The sequence below is a fragment of the Trachinotus anak genome, unplaced genomic scaffold (genome assembly GCF_046630095.1).
Source record: "Trachinotus anak isolate AG129_WGS33_773 ecotype Australia unplaced genomic scaffold, CSIRO_AGI_Tana_v1 ptg000018l, whole genome shotgun sequence".
In the NCBI taxonomy this organism is placed as follows: domain Eukaryota; kingdom Metazoa; phylum Chordata; class Actinopteri; order Carangiformes; family Carangidae; genus Trachinotus; species Trachinotus anak.
In genome coordinates this window covers 4,543,809-4,571,193 of record NW_027273869.1, presented here as the reverse complement: position 1 = coordinate 4,571,193, position 27,385 = coordinate 4,543,809, and the positions used below count along the sequence as shown (strand labels likewise).

At 43.3% G+C, this 27,385-nt stretch overlaps 1 protein-coding gene across 2 annotated transcripts in view; it reads right to left on the bottom strand.

Annotated features, from left to right (window-relative positions):
- gas2l3 (growth arrest-specific 2 like 3) overlaps positions 1-23,279 on the bottom strand; it is a 28,306-nt gene extending 5,027 nt beyond the window's left edge. Inside the window, exons 1-6 of one of the 2 annotated variants that reach the window (XM_071502004.1) lie at positions 23,145-23,279; positions 10,505-10,557; positions 3,881-4,067; positions 2,713-2,831; positions 1,722-1,863; positions 85-148 (exon numbers count right to left, since the gene is read on the bottom strand). In XM_071502004.1, the coding sequence (XP_071358105.1) occupies positions 85-148; positions 1,722-1,863; positions 2,713-2,831; positions 3,881-4,067; positions 10,505-10,528 (536 nt within the window). In that variant the 5' untranslated portion in view covers positions 10,529-10,557; positions 23,145-23,279. Of the gene's footprint in view, positions 1-84; positions 149-1,721; positions 1,864-2,712; positions 2,832-3,880; positions 4,068-10,504; positions 10,558-12,657; positions 12,798-23,144 lie in introns of those variants that run through there. The other variant, XM_071502005.1, reaches the window with a different exon arrangement.
- Between the last annotated feature and the right edge of the window lie 4,106 nt (positions 23,280-27,385).

The following is a 27,385-nucleotide window of genomic DNA, read 5'->3' as shown; positions in this document are numbered from 1 at the left end:
GAACACACGTTTACATGAGCACATTAACACCATCACCTCAGTTCAAAACCCACTGGAGCGTCCTCCTCCTGGTCGACGACTTACTTGGAGACGATGCGGCCGATCTCCAGCAGACACAGACAAACCTGCCGAGGCTCCTTGTGCAGCACTGAGGCAGAAAGCAGATCAACTATTAGATAATTCAATCTGAGGACGCAGCTGCCACTTCAGCTCTGTACGCTGGTACAGAACAAACCCATGTGTTAAACGTGACATTATGAGCACATGAGATAAAGTTAATTATTCCCTGTGGGGATGTTGGCCGACTCCTGCAGAACAGAACAGAGATTAAAGACACTAGTAAAACAAATATATATATATATATATATATATATATATATATATATATTCAAGAGCAGGAGAGTGTGTGTGTGTGTGTGTGTGTGTGTGTGTGTACACTTGTACTTGCTACATAGTAAGGACCAAAAGTATTTTACTAACAGAGTGAGGAAATTTTGGGAAAGTGAGGACATTTTGGCCGGTCCTCACTTTTTGAGACACCTTCAAATCACATGTTGAGGGTTAAGACTTGGTTTTAGAGTTATGGTTAGAATTAGGTTTAGGTTAAGGTAAGGGGCTAGGGAATGCATTATGTCATAATAATGTCCTCACAAAGATAGAAGTACAAGTGTGTGTGTGTGTGTGTGTGTGTGTGTGTGTGTGTGTGTGTGTGTGTGTGCGCTGTATGCTGCTCTGTTTCCTGGTTTTCTTCCCATATCATCCCCAGTCCGGTTTTCTGGAGAGCCATTAGTTGTAATGAAGTGATCCCCCATGCAGAGTACTCAGGGTGATTGCTCTCCACAACAGATCCTATTAACCCATTAAGATGTGAGGCTTACACCACAGATTCAGCCGTTATTAGGAGCTCACAGCCGAGGTGGGGTCGGCGTCAGCCTCTTATCATCCTCGAGATGAAGCTCGACATTGTGGAGCTAAAGTTTATGGATAAGGGTGTAAATGTTGTGGAGTTTTGTGCAGACCTGCAGATGCATGACCTCCTGTCAAACTTGAAAGCATTCCTTCAGTGTCAGCTTGGTCTGGACTGCAGAGGAATCTGATGTCCTGATTTATTTTTCTTCTTTTTGGCCCCAATTTAAATATTTTGGACGTTTGGATGCTGAGTAAAGTCATAGAAGCTGAAGAGGATTGTTTCCAGTAGCTGCACATCTGAGGATTCATTTGTGTGATAGTGGCCAAGCACCTGCAGAAAAACTCATCATGATACCATTTCCATGCTTTTCCTTGTATCAAATATTCCCCAGACCACTGAGGTGAGGTTCTCTGATAACGTTTCTCCTCACCTGGATAAACAGACCTCGAGCTTTGAGTCCTCAAATGTGTAGCAGCTACTGCCTCCATTATAGGGGGATTTTTATTTTGTTATTAAAGAGGTAGGGTGACAAACTATCTGCATCTTTGTCAGAGAAGAAGCAGCTTTTTAATAAGTTACTGTGGATTCTTGCATAGAGATTCATGACTATATAACCAGGACCAGGTTGCCAGGTCTTGTTGGCCAGAAGCAAACCATGTTGTTGTTTCCAAAAACTCAAAGGTCAGATTTAATCTGACACATGTTTACACCTCAGACGGCTGCAGTTTAACCTGCAATGCATGAACAGTGTGGAGTAACAGCAGAAGAAAGGCTGATGTGTAAATGTAGATAATCGTGCTGCCGTGCTCACCGAGGCCCTCGGACTCAAACAGGTACGTCTCCTCCACGCCGATGAGCCGACACCAGGACAGGAAGTTGGCTGTGTTGTCACGGGCAAAGAAGGAACCCGGGGAGGCGTCCCGCTTACACGCAACCTTCTTTGTGGGGAACAGCTGTCGGGAGAAAGACACTCACCATGAACCTCAGTAACAGTTTAGACACAGTTTAAAGTAAGAGAATTAATTATTCTTAACAGCAGCCGGAGTATCATTTATGCTCCAGGTTATCACTGCTGCTAGCTGCCATTTCTCACTGGAATCCCATACATCATAGCTTGCTAGTTAGCTGACAGATGCAAATCTAGATGTGTGCAGTAAAAACACATTAATCTCTAAACAGTTAATTTTACTGGTTTCAAACAGGTTGTTTTGTCTCTAAACTCTACAAATATCTGAATATAAGAGCTGACGACTGAGCAGCGTTTCCTCTGTGGCGCCCTGGCACTCGCCAGGTAGACCGAGTCACATTTAGGCTCAGTCCTCATCCATCAGCCTGGGTTCCAGTCCCTTTGCTGCATGTCATCCTCTCTCTCCTAAACTTTCCTGTCTCTCTCTCCCTCACTGTGACTTTAACAAAGGCAGAAGGCCTGAAAAAATAACATGAACATTTCCATCATCCCTCTTCCTCACAGGCTTCCTCAATTACAGACGTGAAGCCTGTTATTTAATCCTGGCAGAAGAAAAGTAGATGCACAGGGTGTGATAATACTTGACTACAACACCCAGAAACCCTGGCGGTTATGCCAGTGGACTGAACACAGCCTGGTCATGGTCAGCACGCAGCCCAGTCTGTCATGTGTTATAACGAAATGCATCAAAGATGTGGCAGAAAATATCTTTTACACAACACATTTGTCCGTGATGTGACGTGCAGAGCTCTCCCCAAACACCCCCCGCATGTCAGGGCGAACCCCGCCCTTTGTCCAGTGTCCGAGCTATTTTCATCTGTGCCGTCTGACTCACCTTGCTGAGTGCGGAGGGGCAGGTCTGGGCGATCTTGGTCTGCAGCACGCCGATAAGCTGGCAGAGCTTCACGCCGTTGTTCAGCTCCTCCATGAAAAACTCTGCTCTCACTTCCTCTCCTGGAAAAATAGAAGTGAAAAGACAGAGAATAAAAAGTTTTATTATCCAACTCCATCATCTGCAAACGCAATTTACAAGAGCTGGCATTTAAACCACTTGATTTGACTTTTTCTAGATGAAACCACGTCTCAAAATACAAAATTAATTTGAAGCATAGATTTCAAACTAAATTCACTTTATAAGCTGTTTGTATTATTCCACTGCGTCTTTTGTCAAGGGATTTAACAAAAAGTCTCCCCCACAAACTCCTCCAGGACTCCCACGACCCCTTATTGTAAATCACCGCCCGAGGAAACTCAACAAAAGGCCACTGAGTCTGACTTAATTCACACTGGGAACAAATTCCACAACGGCCATAACACTAAGTGACTGAGATTACTCCACAAAAGTTTATTCTCCACACGACAAAGGCCGAACCCAGAGGCCTGAAACTTTATCCACTGCACGCCACCTGTTTCAGGAGCGACAACTACATCGCTCAAACTGTTAAAAAGTCTAAAAATGAGGGATGCAGGTTATCGCGGATCACCGTGCCAATAACTCACGGGGGGTGTTCAGTACCTGCCCACATTCCTCATGAGGAAAACTGAACGAAAAAACGGTTTCACAAGTCGACAATAGAGTCAGTTTCCAGTCAGCTTCAGTTTCCTCACTGCTCCATTGTGTCGTAGGGACAATAGCTGTCAGTATACTGGCAGAGACGGACGAAATGAGGGGTTTTGTTCCACTCCTGTTTATGCGCTTCGCTAAGGCCCAGTTTGAAACAGCAGCATCCAAATCCAATTACATGGGAGACCCGTGTCAATTGTGCTTTGGTATTTTCCTCGCTTGAGGGGGAAACTGTTAGCATGCCACTGTCCGGGGTTGATTTATTTACATGTGCACAGGTTTGGACACATTTAACTCTGTAGTTAGTGTTGCAGCCACACAAGAGTAAAGCAGAGTGCACTTGAAAGCATCACTAAAATTAACCCATGTTTTACCCAAAAGATGTCAAAAGGGGGCAGAAAACCCAAAATAAGACTAATCAATCTCAGCTGACGTTTACCCAGCATGCCGGTGAGCCAGATGGCCAGATCCTCCTGCATGGGCACCAGGGTGGCCTCGTGTCGCACGGCCAGCCACTGGTCATACTGGAAGACGTCTGCGAGGCCGGGGCCGTGCCGCTGTGCTAACGGGCTGCGAGGGCTCCTGGGGCTCAGCAAGGGCGCGTCAAACTTCTCGCCAAACCACACCTGGAGAGCAGAGGAGGAAGATTAAAGAGACGAACTCTGGTGGATAAACACATTCATTCATAAACAAACTGAATTGAGGACCAGATCCAGAGAGAAGGAACTCTGAGGATAATACAGTTAATACAGTCAGCACCATCTCTGTGTATGACTCAGGATCAGAAACACAAACAGAGCCCAGCAGACTGCCGTAACAGATTAATGTGGCTGCCCACTTATTGAGACATCTGCCTAGTGGTTGTAACACGTCCATCTTTACAGGAATAACTCATCATTAGCTGTCAGAGATGAAGATGACTGATACCACACTCATGTCTGTATGAGCTAGCCAGGATAGGAAGTCACTGCCCGGCCTTATCGTCAACCCTCCATGAAAACATTTGTGTCCAGACAAACAGGGTTAATAAGTGAGCTGCAGAGGTGTTTGCAGATGAATTCTGTTTTTTATTTCTGTTGGACAGAACCAGAACAGCTGTTTTCAGTCTTTCTGTGAAGCTAAGCTAACCAGCTGTTGGCTGTGTTCATACAGAGGGTAATAAAGGTGCTGGGCCACGCGTCTCTGACAAACACATTCCCTCATGTGGTGCTTTGATGACGGTGGTGGAGAGCGCCGTCTAACACGTCGCTTTAAAATCTCCCAAAGGTGTTCAACTGGGTAGAGATCTGGTGACTGAAGGCCACAGCATATGATTCATTTTCACACTCAAGCTATTCAGTTCATCATCCTGTTTCTCCACTTATTTTTAAAGTTTTTCCTTTGATATGTCTGTGTATTGAACAGAGAGATAAGAGGTCGGTATCATCTAGGGACAAACAATTATTCAAAATAATATCTAATATTATTATTATTTAACTTAAGGCCAAATGTCACAATATACCATAAATGAAGCAGTGATTTTACAGAGACATATGGGAACATGGTTGTTTGGTACAAGACCCAACAAAAATTAATACTGCAATTGCAATACCTTCCGAAATAATCACACACACACACATATATATATGTGCGCGTGTGAATATATATATGATATATATCATATATATCATATATATATGATAGATAGATAGATAGATAGATAGATAGACACACACATATATATACACATATGCACGCACACAGCTCCGGGCTGTTCCCCTACTCTCTGTCCCATTTCCTGTCTCTCTCCACTGTCCTATAAGTAAAGGCTGACAAATGCCCCAAAAAATAACTTAAATAAAAAATACTGACACCTGCTTCCATTGTCTGACTATAGGTTTTAGCCACATTTCCAGTCCTATTTATTACAGTATCGTTTGATTATGGGACTCCATCATTCAGAGTGACACAGTGTTTTCATTACTCATATTCTTTCAGGTTATTTTATTTCCTTCTTTCCAGACCTGCTTCAGGGTTCGGGTTTACTGCTGTTATTCCGACAAGTAAAAAAACAATGTTATCACTTCAGTGAGGCGTTGTGAGATAAGCCTGAGCATGTCCACAGCACATCTGTGAAAACACCACATGACAGCAGTCGACAAGCCCACATAATATTTCTTGAAAGCACCAAACTACGGACTGCTTTTACCCCTGGATGTAGGTTAGCAAGTTCTCCACAGCCTGCTCTCTACAGACCAACACCACAGCATTATCATACTCTATTTACCATTCAGCCTGGCACAAGAGAGGAGGCTGTGTGACCCGTCCATGCAGAGAGGAAGCGTCGGGGATGCCGTCATACCACACTTCACTTCTATGCTCTGCTGCAGCTCACAGCGTGCACTGCACACCCCGACGCTGCCACTGCAGCTCTGCCAGGCATCGACTGTGGTTTACCGCGTTTTAAAACCACACACAAACATCGTTTATTTACCACACGCAGCCACTGCTGCGTTTTCTTTTGCTTCAGATGCAAAGAAAACAGAGTCAGTCGGACGGTGTTGCACATGACTGATTAAATGGGTGTTACAGTCCGCGGCTCAGAGCCTGGAAGAGGGAGCCGCTGATCCTGATGTCCCATCACATCCATCTCCACTGTCACACTCTCCTCCATTCCCTTCTCTCTCATACTTTAGTCCTTACACTCATTTAAGTCTGATTTAGCCTACATACCTTTAGGAAAAACTGGCACAGAAAAATGGACCAATCTACTTATATCAGGCGTTTTAATCTGAAATTAAAGGAACCTGAGCTGTTGGTGAAACAGATTTAGAATGATAAAGCTTCTATTCCTCAAAACAAAAAAGTGCATATCAATCACAAAATGGCTGTTTTATTTTTAACTTTTGAATTGTTCAGACACAGCAGGAGGGGTGATCTAGAAACCAGCAGCAGATGTGCTCTATGACAACTTGTCCAGACATTACATAACTCACTCCTGCATGACCCCCCCTCCCCCATCTAGTTTGTTAACATCCGGCTAAGATACAGCCTTTAATCTTTGTGTCTCTCACATGTCATCGAGCAATAACAGGACACTGTGGTGAGGAGGTTGTGTAGGTAAAACAAGGGCGATTCTTGTTGAGGCCTCGAGTTCATCGTGTTAGTTCTGCATACAAACTGGAAAACTCCTGACGGGTCAAGAGACAGGCCGTTACATGAATGCATCTCTGCCGGGGCTGTGAACTGACCCAGTAACAGTGGTTACAATGCTTTGACTGTGTGTGTGAAGTTGTGTGATATAATGTTAAAGGTCCAATGTTTTATTTAAAGTGTTGATCTCCATCAGAAGATTTATTTGTGGTTATAAGAAGCAAAAACCATCTCAGTGTAGTTTAACATCTCCTCTCTCAGGCTTCTCTCTGGAGCTCTAGTAACAACAGGTCAGTGAGCCAATCAGAAGAGAGACTCTGAGACACTCTCCTGATTGGCTGACTGTTTTCTGATTGACTGAATAAAAATATAGCAGATTTCAGGTAAACACTCAGAGAGAGCCAAATTCTGCAAGTTTGGATGGTGGGTCCAGGTGGGCGGGGCTTGGGGCATGGCTGAGAACGGTGACTGCTTTGTTGTGACATCACAAAGTTCCAGAAGTCCTGACGGCTGGTTTTAAGGCTCAGTTTCTGAATACAGGCTGTGTGCATTTCTCTGTGGACTGAGGCTTTGATACTTTCACAGTATTAATATAGAACCTAGACCTGCTTTATAATCAAAAAACACATGGACATCTACTTTTATACAATGTGGGACCTTTAAAGAAGCAAAAAGTATGTGGAACATTGTCGTACTGTGTGGTCAAAAACTTGAGTTTAAAAAAAAAAAAAAAAAATTATATAATTTTTTAAATTGCACAATTCTAAGTAGAAGAGTTCATGATTGCCAAAGACTAAATTAATGCCATCACTTTATAATATGGCCTTAACCCCTAATTCTTAAAGCTAAAACCCGTCAGTCTAAAGAGAGGATTTCATTTTTAAAAAAGAATGATGTGTTCATATGTCACCTTTTCAATTGTATGCAGTACCAACACTTCCATAAAAATTATTTGACTCATTTAACAGATTTTAAAATGGTCAAAACAAAGCAGCACAGGCTGGATAATCCTGTAATATGAGTCAAGATCCAAAAGTACTCATCCCACATTTCCCATAACACAATGCAACAGCATCTTTCATTAGATGACATCATCAGGGTTTGTTGTCTAACTTTGGAAAGCTCCCTCCACGACCACAGAAGATAATACTCAGCAGTTTTCTCAGGATGAGAACTTAACTAGTCCCTTTGATGAGTAAACTACATGTCATGTGTGAGATAGATGGAATGGCCCTTTAAAGTTCAGAGTCAGGATTAGAGACAAACGTTTAGAAGAGACGTCATCACTTCGGGAAAGTTGTTTTAGGCGCATACTTGACCCCATCAGATGTGAGACTGGTCAAAACACACACACACACACACACACACACACACACACACACACACACACACACACACACACACACACACACCTGATGTTCTAAACTGAAAAGGTTGCCTCACATCAAAAGAGATGAACCAAACACACACACAGACACAGGGTATGTGTTACATAACACGGTTCAGAGGGGCAGGCAGCCTGCAGCACTCTGAACCCTCACAACAACATATGTGCGTGTTCTTCGGCATCGCGCTAATTAGAAAATACAGCAGCATAGTTTTCAGGTTACGTAAAGTAAACTGTAGTGATTAGACAGAGGGGATAATCCCACCTCACACTGCGTCACCTGACTGAATACAGGCTCACTGTAAGCATTCAGGTCTTAAATCAGACTAATGTTGTAAACTAAAATCTACATTGGATCGAGTACAGGGGCCTTCTCAGTTAATCTGTCTTTTCTTACACCCCCTCTGTCTTTATTGGCTGCAGGAATGTGGACTGCTAATCCAGAGAAATGAAACCTACTGAGATGTTAATGCAGTTGGAGCCTGTACAGAACTGTTTACGCTTTAGGAGTTTATCTGATGCTCTTAACCCGAGCCACTTACACTCCCTGCAACAATGGTCAATGGCAGAAGGTCAAAGGGAAAAGTATGACTCGTTCGCTGTTCCTAGAATTTCTCTCATTATATAAACTGTTCTCTTGACTGTCATTTGTTCATGTTACAAAACCTTTTTTAAACAACATGTCAATGATTCATGAACATGAAGCCTGTAAACAACAACAACAACAACAACAACAACAACAACAACAACAGGCCTGACAAATCCAGCTTTGTTGAGTGTTCAGCTACAACTCAAACTATAAGTCATGTTTCCCATCTTCGAAATTTGTTTAGCCATTTTAAACATCCCATGGTCTGGCTGCTGACCTTTGACCCTTTAGGATTGTAACTAAACACAGAGCTGTTTAGTTTGGCCAGGCAGAACTAACAAGGTCACACTGCTCTTTTCAAATACTGGAGAAAAAAAAAAAACACTTACTTGGGCTTTTTAATGGGTCATTTTCCTCTTAGATATTTTTACTGAGAAAAAAAACAGAACAGTCTTGGTATTAATGAGGAATGTACTAATGTAAATCCATCTTTGTGTGAGGTTTTGTAGGATGTCTCTTTAGCCATGGTGGCTCATGCTAGCTAACCAGTTCTTCTTCTCTTCAGTATGAATAAAAACCCGACCATACCTTCATAGAACAGCACATATGCTACTTATACTTCCATGAGTGCATACATTTTCAACATGGCTGAACAGAGCAGTCAGAGTATGAGGAGTTATCGAATGTGACTGTGCTCCACGTGGGCAGTGAAGCTCTGAGCTGAGCTTTGGACGGAGCTGCAGTGTCACAGTCTGATGTGGATCAATACCCTCACGGGGGGGGGGGACTTTTGATAACACGCAACACGAAACTCATGTTGGTTTTTTGTTCTAAAAACAAATATGAATTTACAAAATATTAAATATAGACTATTTTATTGCATTTTATGCACAGGCATGTTTACAGAGATGCTAATTATAAAATCAGCACCTTTGGAAATAAACATGGAGATGTAATTTAAGCACAAAGCATAAATAAATAAGCATAAAAATAACCAGAAATTGTTCATGAGGTGTTATTCAAGACAAAGGTTCCTTAACTGTGGGGAAATGTGAGGCAGCCTAAAAAGAAACTGCATCATATAAACTATATATAAACACAGCCAAACTGTCTCATTAACACAATCCTTTGAGTTAATCTGATGCGTCTGGAGCAACAGCATCCAACCACGGTCCATCAACAGCTCCGGGGAGGCTCTTCACAGCCTCGTCAACACATCGGCATCAATCTGACAGGTTTCCTGCCACATGTTATGTGCACACCATCGAGATACATATTTTGCATATCCGCGGTCCAAGAGAGAGCGAGCCAGGACTTTCCAGAGCAGATGACAGAGAAAAGCCCCTCTCACTGAGGCGCTGCCATGTGACAAATCTGTAACACGATACATTTGTTGTTTTGGATTTCGGGATGGCCGACACTTCGTTGCTGGGAGGGGACGGGAAAAAGTGCTGCACATTCCACCCACTCCCCCTAAAAAATGTGCGGAGGAACTCCTCAGGGTCCGAGCGGTGGAACGCCAGACACGCAGAACAACAACAAGACGGCATGCTGTAACACAGGTGGGCTCGTCACAGCTGCTGAGTGGGAGACAGAGGCCTCTAGTTTATTTTACAAGAGCTCAGTTTGACACACGTCGTACAGTCGTGGTGATTTACTGCCTGGAGAGTGGCGCTGACTGGCCTAAAGGGGGCGTTATAACGGGTCAGGCTCAGACCTACTTTGTTAAGACATCTGGCTGCACATACCTGAAAAAAAAAAAAGGTGATAAAGGAAGACACCAATTTCAACCAAAGTCATCAATGGAGTCTGGATCGGAAACACCATTCAACAATCTCCAAACCACACAGTCATACAGCAGTTTCTCCAACCTGCCAGTGACGGACTGAAGGAGAAAATATGCCCTCCGACCAATCAAAGTCGGCCTCATGCTGTCTAGATGGCGAGGAGCTTACCTGGATGCCGGTCTGGACAGCCATGTCTGCGGTGACAGACTCACTTCTTCATTCTGAGGAAAGACGAGACAGAGAGACGGTTGAAAACGGGATGAGAGCAAAACGTCAGTCGTGCTTGTGTCATGTTGCAGTTCAGACAGAGAATGAATCAGAAAGTCCAATTAGTGGCCTCCGTGTTTCTGAAAACCACTTATCAATGTACACGGTATCTGATTATGCAAAAGGCTGCTCAGGCAGGTTTTAAATAGTTCGACATTGTGGGAGAATCAATCCCCTCCCTGAGTCTTTTTAAAGGCGTTTAGCTTAGCTTAGCATAAAGCCTTGAAGTAGAGGGGAAACAGGGAAGTTACAGGCTGTAACCATTTCTTAGCAAACAACAGCTGGGACTTGGAGTCTCGTCATCACCTTGGAGATGGCAGACAACATATCATGTATAAAGCACATTTCATTAAAAATTAACCTCAGTGTCCAAACACAAACACTGCCTGTATCACAGTAAACACAAAAACTAATATAACAATCACTTTCTAAGAGCTGTTTTCTTCCCCCATTGTGGTCGGGTCTACGTTTTAAGTATTAGTCTGCATCCCTTGTGAGGTGAACTGATATATACAGCGCTGTCCAACCAATCTTAAATGCAAGAGGAGAGACCAGGCTGGCACCTCCCCCTCCCCGGAAAAAAAAAAAAGGCCATTACAGTATAATTCAGACAATTTATTGATTGAAAACTCAGTTGCAATAAGAGTAAATTCAGGTTAGTAACAGATTCATGATAATTGTCATTGGAGCCAAAATGCTTCATTAATTAATGGATGTCAAATGAAAAAAAAAAAAAAAAAAAATTATATATATATATAAAAAATTATACATTTTTAAAAGCAATGTGCTAACAAAGTCAAATGTTCCTATTTTCTGCTTTCCCTTGTGCTGTTTGTTACTTACACAAAACAAGGCGTTAACACATGATAGCTTGAGCCCTACACAACTGATTTTTTGTCATTTTACCGATTATTTCCATAAAATAATTGGCAGATTAACCAATAATTAAAATAATCAAGTTGCAGCCTAAAATATATCAAATTCACTCACTATCATCCTGACTCCTGAGAAAACTCTGTGAATGACCTGGAAGCTTAAATGGCTCCACACGGTGACATTAAAGCTTCATTCAGTACACACCCTGATTATCTCATCAACTCCATTCAGTCTTCTAAACTAACTTCAGATATGTGTCTCTTCTATTTAAAATCTATCTACATGTCCTCCATTACTGTCACATTGCTTCCACTAAGAAAAGCCTCCGAAAAGTCAGACGCTCTGGTTCTTCGTAGAATTCACTGTGTCATGAGTGTGTCATCAAGTTTACATAGACATTAACCCACATTTTGACGGGTGCTGTGCTGAATGAGCTGGTAAAGATGAACAACATGTAGCTGTGAGAGTGATAAAGCAGTAACGGAGGAACATTATAGTGACTGTTTAACAGGATATAAGCTGCACACAGGCCCTCAGGATGCAGTGAAAGAAAAAACAGCCAGGCTGTTGTTTTTACTGGATGCACAGTGAGTCTTAGTAGATCAGACTTTCTCACAAGGAAGTGATGGGGTTGGTCTGAGTGCTCCTCTGCCCTTTCCCACACAGGATGTGAAGGATTACCCTGACGCTCAACTGTCCCTGAGGGTGTGCGTTTGACAAAGAGAGGCAGTGGGTGGGGGGGAGAAAGCAATCACAGGCACGTAGGTCCTAATAACACTGATAATTTGGTCAACACAGCTGAGGCAATAGTCCCCACCACAACCACCCCCACCTCATCCTCCTTGGACACACAAATACCGCCTCATATAAACCTGAAATTCTGTAAAAATGGGTTTGTGAAACTTCCACACCGCAGAATTGATATGTTCTGGTGTTTTCCACTGATGTCATCATGCACAGAGTGATGAAACTCATTGATGAAATTGCATCCTAATCCAGAACTGCCTCCATAACCACAGACACTAAAAGACCACATCCTCAGCTGCACATCTAAGGCCCACCAGAGAGTGCTCTGTCCTGTCATCCGACACCAAATCTGCAGCTCAGCAGAGAGAAGGTGCAAGTCAGCGGCCAAGGATGGGACGGGACAGGAAGGATGACAACACAGGACGACTTACCTCAGAACAAAACCAGTACGGTACAGAGCGAGGGAACTGCACCGAACAACTCCGGTCAGCCTCAAAAGCACATTCTCGTCAGTGGTAAACTCCACGCTACGCTCAGCGCTGTGCAGCCGGAGCGGCTCCTGCCTCTGTGGTTTCACGAGTGAGTGGGGAGGGAAAGGCAGTGAGAGAATGACAGGGAAGGAGGGAGGGAGGATGGATGGGAGGAGGAGGAGGTGCAAGAGGAGAGCCCTGACTAATGAAGTGGCTACGCTTCACTAAGCTCCAACCGCCCCCCTGCTTCCCCCCCAAACAATCCTGTCACGGCGGGACCCTCTCACAAAGCCTCCATTGTTTTGTTGGCTTGCCACCCTCCCAACCACACACACACACACACACACACACACACACACACACACACTCCCTCTCATCTCCAAACCAGAAACCAAACCAGGAACTCCCCAAGCAGGATGCAATGAAATGGAATGAGATGGGATAGAGGGAATGATGTGGGAGGGGGGTGTGTGTGTGTGTGTGTGTGTGTGTGTGTGTGTGTGTGTGTGTGTGTGTTGGGGGGGTACCTCCACTTCCCTTTCATCCCCCACCTCCCTGCTACTCCCCACCAGAACACTCCCTGAAGCTCCCAGAGGAAAACTCAGCAGAAAGTTTGTGATAGGAAAACAATGAGTGTTGGTCTTTTTTTGACGGTCAAGGACTTGACCCTTGTGCCCCTGTCGAGAGTGGTCCAACGAAATTACTTTGACAGAGCAAAGTCCAAGTAACAACTACACAAAACACATGACGTCATACTGTTGAATCAGATGCCCAGATGTTGGTTTTCTACAGCTGTTTCAACTAAAACCCACAGTGTTGCTTGACTGAGATACATGAAACAAACAAAGCAAGTAGACCTCCAGTATCTTTGGTACATCCCCCCTTCCCATTAGATCAAACCACTGAAATCAAGAAATGAAACCACAACAAGCTTCAAGTGAATCCTTGTGCTGTTGAAAATTCATTTTAGAGTTAATCAGATATGAAATGATGAGAATGACAGAATTCGTCTTTATTTCAAAGGGCTAGATGATGAAATAAGACTGACTGAGAAATGTCGAAGAAAAGCCCTTCTAAGTTTGATTTGTGGCATCTGGACCAAGCCTCAGCCTTTAAAGTATTGTTTGGAAATGTCCTCGAGGCTCCAAAGCTGAAGGACCAGAAACACAAACAGAATGACCACATTTAGGATTTCAGAAGAGACGAACAAACCCGAAGGGCTCCGCTTCTTTTCAGCACGCAGGCATTCGTGAGGGGGTCACTCGCAACAACACAGGACAAAGGGCAAATCTTTGGCTCTGGACTCCAGTTGTGTGCATCTGGGGCCCCGGCCGAGCCTGAGAGTACGACTCCCTACAGAGACCAAAGGCACCCACACACAGTCAAATGTCAGGCGAGAGAATCGAAGCCAAAAGCAGGGAGGCAAAGACAAAACGTGTTTTATAGTGATGGTGGACGCTGGAAAGAGCATGGCTCGACACCGTGACACTGAGCGCTACCACGCAAATTCCCAATGGGTCGCCCGAAGAAAAAAAACAAAAGGTCCAACAATGCTGGTACTCTTCTGCCTTCCATCTGCAACACGCCTTTTCCTCCATCACTTCATCACCTCCTTGCTCAGTAAATCAGGATTTCCATCCAGTTTTTGAGATCATAGCTCTCAGTCTTTGTGGCCAAATATGCAGCTGAGCCTCTTTGTGGATTAACTTACACTGTTGATTGTCGAGCTCATGGCGAACAGACTGTACTTGATACCAACAATGTTATTTTTGGCATTTCTGCGAACTCCCCGTTCACAGAGCAGTGTGGGAATTTATAACTTCCAGATACTCTGTTGAGATTAGTCAAACATGGGCTTTTGTTCAGGTGCACATCTGAGCCGGTCCTTTACTTCTAAAGCCACATCAGGATTAACCGAGTAAATGAGGCACAGAAACCTGGGACATAAAAGACCCTGGTCATGTTTGGGCTGACTAACCTGTATTTCTTGTTATGAATGACATACAAGCTTTGTTTAGGGTTTAATCCCCCTCTGGAGACTGAATGGACTCGACCACTGTTCAAGCATTAACCTCAGATGGCTTTTCCTATGTTATATTTAAAAGGAGCATTGCAATGTTACACATAGGCACAGTTTCCACCAGTGCACATTTCAAGTGACAAATTTCCAACGTCGGAATAAAATCATGAGAGTTTTGCTAATCGCGTCATCTTGATCGTTTAGTGTAAGGTAAACATCCGAGCTGTCTTAAGTCAGTCTTTTTCTCGTCTTGATGTTACAATAAAATCACATTAATTTGTATCATAAGCTTTTAGTCTCGGCTCATGCAAATGGCGACGCAAACCGAGCTGATAGTGAGCATGGCGGCGACTCCGAAGAGATGCAAGGACACGACCGATTGGGGTGAGGGCGGCATTAAATACGAGGGAAGCAAGGAAAACATAATATAAATAAACAAAATATTCAGATTTTATACTGATTGTGACTGTGTTTGCACATCAATCATTTTAAAGCCAGTGTGGTATTTGAGCTGTAGGGGCATGGAACCATGTGCAGGCAGAAAAGTCATGACATGATCACTGTCGATTTGTCTCAGTGCGCCCACAAAGATACATTCTCTGAAACACAAACTCTTACAAACTGACTTACTTTAAAGGGATGTATCGATATAAACAAACTGTGACAACTAACTTAGCTCATTAAGACGCCTTTTATAGTGCTCAACACACAGTCCACTTCCTGCCAGGAAGAGGTGCTGAATAAATTAATGGAATTGCCTTTGTGTGGGTACAAATGAGCTCTATAATAGACTTCAGCTCTATTAAAGGAAAGGGATCTAGTCCGAACTTCCCCCTAGCATGGACTAAACATAGATGCTGTGTGTTTGTGTGTGCGTGTGTGTGTGTGTGTGTGTGTTTTGTTGAGGGAGGGGCTGAGACATCTGTCCGCATGTTTCCCCATGCAGGTCGCCTCTCTCTAGTGGCAGCCCGAGTAATCATTTAAGAGGATCAGCGCTATTCCAGACAGCAGAGCACATCCACCTCCACAACACGCCGTCATCACAACATACTGCACGTGGTGCACGCATGCAGCCCGCGGCGCTTCGGCTGTGCATGCAAGCACCCGTGCATAAGTGCAAACAAGAAATGAGAACGCATTATGTAATGAGTTAAAAGTAGATGGTTCGGGCGGCGATGTCCCTTTGATTTTCCACTATATGGCATTGTGTTTGATGGGGGAATGAAAACAGTATACATGAGTAAATAAAAAAGTCAACCTCGATGGATCTGGGTTTTTCTTTTTTTTTTGTGGGGGTCCAAAGAAAAATTCATGTTTATTTCATGATTTTATTCCCTGAAAATGAAGCACGACTGTCGTAATCCACAGTTTTCAAAATCTCAATAAAGACGTTTTCGATGTGAAAAAGAGCGAGGCTCTATTTTTAGGCATTTAATTCAATAACTTGGGCAGACAGAGCCGGATGAGTAATATCTTTGTGTGTCCCCAGTACCCGCCATGTGAAGAGGGCCAGTGAACCTCCTGCGCCCTTCCCGTTCCCTGCAGTCCAAAGGGGTTCTGCTGGACCCAGCCTCCCCCCTGGGAATACTAACTCCTCTATTAAACTTCTTCCTGCTGAGCCCTTTGTGTCTGGACTTAATTACCCTGTCGGAGGAGCGTTTCATTTAGAGCCCGGCCTCCCCCTTTTCATTACAGATGGGGCCCGGCTGCACTGTGCCGAGAGGGAAAATCATTCAGTGGCAGAGAATTAAAAAGTAAATATACTTCAACAGACTGTGAAGCCCACATTTACAACACAACTTTACTTTTAAAACAATTTGTTCCCATGATGAGTAAGCTTTGTACAAGCTTACTCATCATGGTCTTCTGTGGTAAACACTGCCCCCCTTTCAAGGAGGATTAAAACATTTCTTGGCCTCCATCCTCTCGTCCTTGTTGGAGCGGTCTTTCCTTAGAGGTGAGGCAGTGTGACTAAAGCCCATCTTAAAGGCTTGAATGAGTGGGAGCCACCTGCCAATCCCATTTTGATTTGTTGATGCTAATCCACCGCCCACTACACGCCACCAGGTCAGCTCTGGGATCTTAAAGCCCCTTGGTGCTGACTCAGGATCAGGCTTCCTGCCTAGCTTTCCACAACCTTGACGAGCAGAGGAACCGATGCGAGCTGATTCCAGGTCGGTAAAAAAAGGGAGAAGCAGTGAGTGAGCGCATCGCCTCGTGAGATCGTCCTTGGAGTCAAGTCTTCCCACAAACAGAAGATACAATCAGCCACGTTTTTACCCAAAACACGTTGGATCCACTGACTTTCCTTCATAAAAACTTGTTTTTCAAAGGACATCCAACTGTATCTCTGATGTTTGCAACCACATTGTCTTTGTATTGAAATTAAGATCAATCACTTGTGATGTGATGATGTTTATTTCAGTAACTCATACAGAAAACACAGCCAGCTGTCATAAGGCCACATCCACACTACAACGATGTCCGTTCAGATGTGTGTTTTAGCTCTGTATCAGTCAGTGGTGATTCTAGACTCTGTCGGGGCCCTATAGGCCAAATGTGGCAGGGGCCCCTCCAATCAGCATTCATCGCAATTATGTAATAACTAATCTGACCTCAATGAAAAATGGACAAAATCTCTTTTTACAATTTTATTAATTCTAAATGTCCATGTTAGTAGAATTTTCAAAATAAAACATAAAGAAAAATAATAACCTAATTAAATTACCAAAATAACTTAAACACTGTCACATTGTAAATAATTAATCTAAATAATACACTATCTTAATCTAATTATCTGTAGAATTTAAAAATTTAACTGCACAACTAGCACACAAAGACAACAGGGTCATAACACTTGTATTACATTATCCATGTTGCTTTCACCGCTGGTAGTCATGACCGATAAGACCCAATCAGGGAGAGAACATGGGTGTCTATGTCATCATTTCTGAGGGTCCCATCCAGACAACACAACCCCTGAGTTCTCAAACTAAAAGTGGTCCAGCAGAGTTTACAAAAGTCTCCATTTAGGGGCTCGAAAACTCTGGATTAGTGTGGACACCAGGTGTAAACGTAGCAAAAGACATGAGTTTTAAAACTAAACTGTAGTGTGGTGAGCCTCTGCAGAAGACGCTGTTAAAACCTCAGGGTTCATCTCAGCTGACTTATCAAAGCAATTCCTCACCACATTTAAAGGCTTGGAACAGTGAGAGAGGACACCCCCCCCCTCCCAATCCTGTGGCCTATTCTCACCACACCTCCAGGTTTGGCTGGTTAGATGAATGGGCTGTGTGATGTGGTCATGTGACTTGACACATGAACTGTTTTGTTTGAAACAAGCAGGTCTTGTCTTCAGAGTTCACAGTCCCAGTCACCTACATTTAGAAATCTGTCTTCCTCTGACTCTCGTCTTTGACTGACAGCGTCACAATGTGGAGCTGCAGCCAAACTGCAATAAGCCCCTTCTTTGACGGCGTAGCCTTATATTTGCCTTCGTCACAGCCGTCTTCCTCCCGTTTAAATTCCCTCTCTGCATGATGTCAGCACTCAGCTGGCTGAGTCGGTCCGCACTGACCGACACAGGCATCCTCTAAGCTGCAGCAGGCCTGGCAGGGTGCCCACTCTGAGCTGTTTCTGCTGACCTCACACACACACACACACACACACACACACACACACACACACACACACACACACACACACACACACACACACACACACACACACACACACACACACACACACACACACACGAAGGCCAACCGACTGCAGTGACATCACTGCTTCAGTCGCACCACAGGCTGGCCGTTTTAAATACCTGAATTTGACCGTTGCTCTTTCCTCAGCTGTTATTTGAACAGACTTGTAACTGCTGGTCATCCCATAATGAACAGAGCAGTTTCACATCATGTATTCATTAAATTAATGAAGTGAGACATGAAAACTGTTTGGGACACAAACCAAGAGGAAAACAACGGCTGCAGAAGCCTTTTGATTTCAAACATAACATCTCTCTAGCCGGGGCGTCGTGATGACAACCCGTCCTCCGGCCTGACCAACCACCCCAATGGTTTCTACACACCCAGTGTATCAAGAGCAGTGTACCTACCTTCATCGCCATGGTTACGATAATAACGGCCATGGCTTGGTTAGGTTTAAGAAAGATGATGATTTGGGTTAAAATAAGTACTTCCTGAACATTACACAATCTTTGTTGTCATGGTTACAATAATAACAATGTGGTTAACTTTATTGAACGGTCATGGATAATAGAAACAACTTCAACTGCTACTTCCACATGGACTTTGTCGCTCTATGAACTACTTCTTTGTTCCTGTCAGCATCACTACGACCACTAGATGTCGCCTAGCAACAAAACCTAACTATGGGTCATAATAACCTGCTGACAGATGACCTGTGGGGACCAGTCTCCATAATGAATGTGTCCGACTGTAAAATCACCTGTGTAAATACAGTTTATGGAGCATGACGTGTGTCAGCGTACGAGTTAATAATATGAATCCTCTGTCCTTTACTCGTGAGTCAGGGATTTCTTCCCCCCACCAACTGAAGCAGACAACATCCAACATGCAGCCCTCATGTTGCCATGTAACCGGCTTTATCAGGGTCAGATAAGCTTATGTAGCCAAACAGCCACTTTGCCCCTTCCCCGCTCTTCACACAGGGTGAGGCCAAGGGGAAAGGTCGGGGGGTCGTCCAGCTCAGCCTAATTAGTCACATCTCCTTGTCACATAATAACCCTGGTTAGTGTGTGTGTGTGTGTGTGTGTGTGTGTGTGTGTGTGTGTGTGAGAGATGGGGAGAGGGGATTTAAAAACTGGGGCACCTTTCACCTTAATCAGCCTCATCAGAGCTAAGACATGGTGGGAGAAACGTGGGCTCCTTTAGATCCTCAGAGAGCAGAAACTAACTCACACCCCCAGAGAAAAAGAGAGATTCCAGGATGTGTTTGAACAAAGTGACAGTAAAAGGGAAACAAAGGAAAACAGAAGTGTGCTGAGAGGATGTGACAGTCAATAAAAATCAGACCTATAATAGACACTCTCACCAGCCTCGATGAGGATTTCAGCTCCACAAGGTTTGAATAATGACTTGTGCATTCACAGAAAACACAGATCATTCAGTTAACTCTCACATCTGGGCTCGTTTTGAAAAAGAAACCTCTAGTTTGTAGTGTGAGAAAACTAAGACTGACACGTTCTTATTTCTAAAGGCTCGCAGTTGTTCTGTTCATCACGGGGAGCTGTACTGAATCCTCAGAGTACAGTCGACCTCTATTCATGAGAAGCTGTGACATGCACTGGTCTGTAGACACTGATCGTCCACATGACTGTGAGATAAGTTGAGTTCAGCTGGTTCAGAGAGTGAAAAACATTCAGGAAACGATTTCTGTAAAATGACTGATGGATAAAAAAAGAAGCAAATCAGTATCTTTACTTTAATGACAAAACTGGTGACATCTTTATTTTTCAGTCTATTCTATATTAAAGACAATAATAATTTAACTGCTGCTTATGATTCGTTTCCCCCAATACTGTACATAAACAACTGTACTCAGAATTTAAAAAAATATGTATTGCCACTAATCCAAACCACCATGTATGAATAACACATGACATCAGCTCTACAGTGACCATTTACAGGACCTACATGCAGCTCCCCTTGCACACACACACACTCTTACCCCCCCCCCCCCCGTAAGCTGTACCCTAAATAAATGAGGGGTAATCCAAGATTTCATTATCATCTCCATTGTGTCCACACACGCAGCGCTGCAGCCCATATGTCCCCACGTGCATTTTTAACTCATTAAGCCCTCTTTGTCTCATCTGGTGTGTGTGTGTGTGTGTGTGTGTGTGTGTGGCCTGATGCCAAACATCAAGCAGATGGTGATTATGAAGGTAGCTGAAATTGCGGGTGTGTCTCTCGTGTGCGCTTCATGAAGAGCGGAGCAGTGATGCGTCGTCTGAAACACACTGCTGTACTGTGATCACAGGGATTTGGTGGCAGATCGCGGTGAAGTCTAAACCTCAACAACACTGCGATGACACCTTCAGTTTGTTTTCTTTGGTCTGAACCATGGTGGAAAAGTTTGGAAACAAACAGTCACTTGTTGATTCACCATCTGCCTCTTGACTCTTCCTGTTGAGAAGCGGTTCTCCATTTGGATGCTGCAGTTTTGGCCATGGATGGGATTTTTTAGCGCGCAATCAGACTGAGAGACAAAACAAGTGCGTGATGTCCGGCACTGACAAAATAGAAGTTGTGAAAGGAGTTTTTAAACATTTTTTAAGATAATTTCATTTTTAAAACATTTAAAACAATTATTTATATATGTTACAATAATTATTTTTTTTCTCAAGAACGGTTCTGTTCTGCAAATGATTTATCGGCCCACTTGCAAAACCTTTGTGGCCCTCAGGGTGGGAACCACTGGTTCAGAGGGTTTGATCACCAACTTGTAGTGATATTTTTGGCCACTGGGGGGCAGCACACCACGCTGCACCCACGACACTGTTACTTTATGAGGTTAAGATGGCAAACGTCACCTATGATGATGATGATTCTTTGTAGAATTATCACTTCATGTCACATGGAGTCATTTTTGCGATTGTTTATAGAAAAATATCGATTAGTGCTTTAAATTCTGATATTTACTAATGTGTTCATTCTGAGATGCGTCATACCAGTAAACTGATAAACTAGAAAGGATAAAATCTTGTTGTTGTGCTTGTTAGAAAACAGATTGCATTGATTTTTAAGTCCTGACTTGTGATGTTGTGAGATTAGATAAAGTCCAGACGGACAACTAGATTTAATTTGGGATATAATAAATAAGAAGAGCAACAGCGGGAACAGAGTTGTTCTTTGTTGCAGAACCACTGAATGATTAAGACTTAAAAAAAAACAAAACCTATAAAACAGGTTTAACTTGAAATTTTAACGAGGTGCAAGAAGCACATTAACCTGATCACTTATTTTAACCCTAATGCAACTTGATCCAAGTCAGTGTCTGAACCTGAGCAGGATCAGTCTACCCATCAGCCAACTGGTGGGTGTTAAATGACTGGACGTGAGGTTAATTAGACACATAAGTGTGGGAGAATAGTGTTATTTTTGTTCAGCTGCAGCGGAGCAATGATAGTTTAACATGAACAACATGTGAGGATGACTAATAATGACACGCCTGCTCTCATTCATACTTCTCCTCTTTCTTATTATAGGCATGAGTTATAGTTACATCATGTTCTGTGTAATCTGATGGAGGAAAGGCAACATCCAAGAAAATTTATTCAAGCCGTAATCACAAGATCCAGACCTCTGAATCACCATTTACCCAGGATGGATGAAGTTCTACCTGATCATCAAGCTAAAATCACAAGGTCGAGATCTTGTTGCGAGAACAGAAATAAACATCATCGTAAACTCATCAGCAGCGTCTGAAGTGTATTGTGCGAATGGTCTTTCCCTCTGTGCAGGAAGCACCTGCTGAGCCTTTACTTCATCTCTTTTCCTCCAACAGGAAACCACCAATGTCCCATGTTCAAGACTTCATGTTAATGTCTCCCTCCTGACTGTCCTGGCACAGTGGGTGCAGCAGCAGGAAACATGGCAGGCAGTCAGTCAGTCAGTGTGTGTGTGTGTGTGTGTGTGTGCTTTGATCCAAAAACAACAACAGAGAGGGAGTTGCGCCCCCATCCTAACCCACTCTTCCAAATGAACTCATCACAAACACAACATTCACTTCATCCCATCCTCAGCTGCTCCACCATCCCACTGACACCGTCCCCCGTCCCCCCCCCGGGGTCACACATGCACCAGTAAACTACTGATCCTCTTTACCTGTTTATTCTCACCTGGCAGTCAGGGGTAGCTGTGTGGATGCTCCACACCAGGAGCTGTTTCACACTCAGTACAAGCAGGCACAGACCTGTCAGAGTCAATTAACCTGCCCTTGTGTCACAGTGAGATCTGTCAGGGATGTAAACTGGTTTCAACTGCACCATTTCAACTCAGTGTGGCTCCTGTCGAAGGGAGAGTGTTCTTCCTATGGTAATAAAACAACTGCAGCTGTTGGGTGAGAGTGAATGGCGCTGGAGCAAGGCTTCAGGCACAGTTAAGAAAAAAAAACCTTAAAAAATAATCACACCTAATTCAGCATTTACACTGTAGCTTTCTTTCTAAGCTCCTGGCAGCTTGCCTGGAGATTCCTGTGTATTTGATGTGACTCTCTCTTCACAGCCACACGACACGTCGGTGGGTAGAAGTGTTTTCTTGGGAATCGGCTCCCACGCTGCTCCGGAGGAAAACCTCTGCACGGCCCGAAACTCTCGCACAAACTTCCCCCGTGAAATCCGCCCCGGGATCAACGCTGAGAACTAGTGGGATGAAAGTTTCAGACTTACCAGAAACTCTGGAGGGGGCGAGAGTCTTCCAGCAGAAACTGTGAGCAGGTCGTGTCAGTTGGGAGGGTTTTTTCCTCCTTGTGGAAATCCTGAAGTGGCTCTTCTGTTGGGACAGGAGTTACTCATGTTCTCCGCTGCTGTGTGTTTGTGGGCAGCGCTGTTCGAACCGGCCAATCAGAGCGCTCCGTCCGCTGGGGGCGGAGTCACAGGCGCACCTGAGTGTCATTTTACTGGCTGATGAAAATCCATTCACAGAGATAAAACACGCATGCCCGAATAAAGCTATAAACCATTCCGGTGAGGTTGTTAAAGTAACAGCCCTTAGATAAGCATTTGTTTTATGTTTTCCTTTCTTTGTTTACTTTGTATTTACACAGTCTGCTTCCTTGTATTGTACTGATGCTAGTTTTTCCTAGTGTCCACTTCACATAGCAATGCATTTTCTTCCATTATATTTATGATGTCATGCATTGAAAATGCTACTACACAAGTAAAAGTACTCAATGCAGAAGAATGGCCCACGTGAGTGTTATTCTACACAGTAGATATCGATTATTAAATCATTATTTCTGATGCATTATTACTACACATCCCACTTACAAGATGGAGGTGGAAATTTCAAAGTAATTTCATTGAGTAGTGTAAAAGTAGCCATCAAATGTAGCGAGGTAATTTCTTTCCTTTGGGAATGTAGTGGAGTAGAAGTATAACGTGGCATGAAGTAGAAAAAGTAAAAGTAAAGTATCTCAGAGTTGTATTTAAGTATTTCAGTTTTTTAGTTCTATGAGTTGGCACCTATACATCACAACTGTAACCCTGACATTCTGTTTGGGCTCCTGCAGATCCTCTTCAACAGTTTTTATGATTTATGATTTTCTTTTTTTTTTTTTATTAAACTTGCATATAAACCTGAATGTGAACCCATTGCATGTTCCAGAAATGCACTACAGAAAATGACACATTATTTCAGCTCGGGGCCTCAGAGATCTTAGCTGTAAAACATGGTTAAATATGATGGATTTTCATCTGCTCGATATTTCTGCTGCAAGAAGGAGCTCTGGTCTGATTGACCCCGAAAATAAACAACAGTAACATATTGTCTATTTCTTTGTCTGTGAAAAACAAAATGAACATATATTTGCCTATATAACATTGAGTGTTAAATATCTTGTCAGTGTCACCTTCATCAAATGTGTGAGGAAGAGTTACAAATGCAATACCATTATAAAAACAAAAGAAAGACTAAATTAGATGAAAACAGGATAGTTATTGTTTATTAATGATATAATTATTATTGCACATGCAGCAGAGTTCAGTGGTTACACTGTATTAACAGGACCACTGTGGAGGGAGTGGAAAGGTGGCAGCATTTATTGTGTCAAATAGTTTTTCGTTTCAGGTGTGTAGTTATTGGCAGATGACAGTTCACCATAGTTATGCAGTGGGAAAAAAACTGTCATTAGGGCCCCTTGTTCCCTGGGGACCCCTGAAAATAGCCAGTGACACCCCAGAAAGGCAGTGATGCTGACCACCACACAAACATCACACACATCACAGATAAAGAGCTCTGGCCTATTTTATGATCAACAACCAGGAGGAGTCCCGTTCCACCCAGCTCTCTCTTCAGGGGCTTTTCGGGGCTGGCTTGCCTCATGAGGGGGAGGGAGGACAGGTTTGTGTTGAGTTTCAGCCGCACCCTCACCATTGTGGAGTGAAACCATGGCAGCCACTACTGTGACCTTTTTTTTCTTATAAATACTCCAGGAAACAGCCAGTCCTCCAGCTGCCGAGCCGTCCTCCCTGCCAGCTGATCCTGAAACTGGATATTGTTCTGTTGTTGACTAGAAAACACACACAACTACAGGAGATGACAACTGACAGAAACCTCACAATTTTGTTTTTTGTTGTGTTATTTTGTAATTTTCCTGCACAGTGTTGGATTACTGTGTTGATGTGTGCAAATTAAACACTGGCTTCGTGGGCCTGAGTTCAGTGAACTGCAGGTTTTCCTGTACAAACACAGGGTTCAACCACCGTGACCTTTACTGACCTGATAAGCTGCTAATCAGTAACAGTGAGGCAGATAAATGCTACTTTCTTAACAACAGATTTTGGATAAATCGTTGGTACACACCAAACCAAAATCTGACAACGTATGAAAACAGTTTGAGTGTTATTTCAGTCAATGCACTGCTGGAGATAAATTTAACCAGCATTTGAATAAAATGAAACTCACTGTGTCTTTGTTCCTCTGTTGAGGCCATACTATTGTGTACAAAAGTTTGATCATTCTTGGGCTAATTACAGATTTTGTTGGTTTTTAAAGTGAAAAGAAGTAAATACAACCTCTGCAGCAAACAGGCATTAAAAGGAGCCTTTCTTCAAATGTTATTGCTCTGTCACTTTTTATTTCATGATAAAATAAAACAGTAATTGTATCATGTGCAAAAAGTTTGGGCAGCCTTCTAATTTTAAAGTCTCAGAACTTCATTAACTCATTAGGCCTTAACTGTGTGAGGCAGGTGGAGCAGTCAGCTGATGATAAACAACAACAAGAGCTCCTGACTGACTGAGGATCTGAAAATGAAGCTAACTGAGGCTACAAAGCGGGTTAGGCTATAAAAAGATATCAAAGTGCTTCCAGCTTCGAATTTCCACTGTCTGAAATGTCATTAAGAGAAAGCAGAAACAAAACCCCGTCTGACTGCTGAGGAGCTGCAGGAAGGTCCAGCTGACAGAGGAGCAGCGAGGCACAAGCTGGGTCTACATGGAAGAGTCATCGGAAGGAAACTGTACTTAGGTCTGCAAAGCAACATCTGGATAAGCCAGATGCTGCAGAGGTGATACTGGGGCTGCTCAAACTTTTGCATCCAGGTGTAAATAACCAATAAGGCTAAAGCTGCCAGAGACTCACATGAGGCACATTCACTCCAAACTAAAAGACAGCAGGTGGCGTTTGAGTTCATTTTTTATCTAGTTGCACTTGTGTGTACATTTCAGAAGATATTTAGCATTTCTTTTCTTTTTTCGTGGGTGTTCTCACTGCCTTGTGGACTGTTGTTTCTAAGGCTTGTGCTACATACGGGTCATGTCAGAATTATCGTAGTTATGAGTTTCGGCCTTGCTTATAGCATTCACATCAACATCCAAGTCATGATTATGACAAGGAAACTGACAATTCTGACACCTCTGATATATCACACTTGGTGTTTCACAGTACAGAAAAACAAAACAAGGACAACTCACGTCAGCCAAAGTCCAAAAATAGAAACAGTGTTGTATTGTACATTTTAACACAACCAGCTGTGTCATCAAACAACTATCTTGAGTTGTCTGACGATAATAACACTCACAAGTCTTTAACATGGCAATCTGTCCCTTCTCTACCATCCATCCCGTCTCTTATGAACACAGCTTACTAACTACAGCTCTTTCATACAGCAGGCTCTCTGCACAGCAGAAGGAAAAGCACAGGTGTTACTATAAATTAACAATGGCTTAGTCACTAATAACATTAACAGTGGCTCAGTAAACCATGACACTGAGCCAGCAGGAACTGCACCAGGATCCTGAAGCTGAAGCAGCTAAATGGAGTTTAGCCATCATTCATTTTATTATTTACACCTGTGCTTTTCCTTCTGTGACATGACACAGTGGGTTTTGTGGAAAAAAACCCATCAGCTTTTCACTCATGTGTCTTCCTTCACATTGTTACTGTACAGACTCTTCCAGCTCACACTTGTGGCAGGTTCGTGACTTGAAGTGCTGCTGAAAAAACCCTGTTTCTGTTCTCTGATGCTTTTTATTCTGTCTGCGCACACGTTTATCAAATTGTTGTGATGATACCGTGGCTTCTTTGATCTATTCTATTAACGAGGTGTTTGTTTCCGTAGGTTGCACTCTTTTCTTAGTCTGTACAGATATGGTGGTTATGGCTGTCTTTGTTCAATCACCTGTTCTTCTGTTTTCACCAACAAACCTGAAGACACAAAGAATATCAAGCTCTTCATGGCAGTGATGTGAACATTTCATAGGACTCATTACTGGCACTAACGAAGGCTGTGTTTTGTTTATATGTGTGCCAGGTTCGGGCCCCTGCTGAATGAACGGCGCCATTGTTAATGTCTTTAGTGACACTTGTGAGTCCTGTTGGATAGAAACATTAGAGCACCGATGAATCAAAAGCAGCTGAGAGATTTCATGGCAGTACACACTCATATCAACAAGAAATACACTATAAA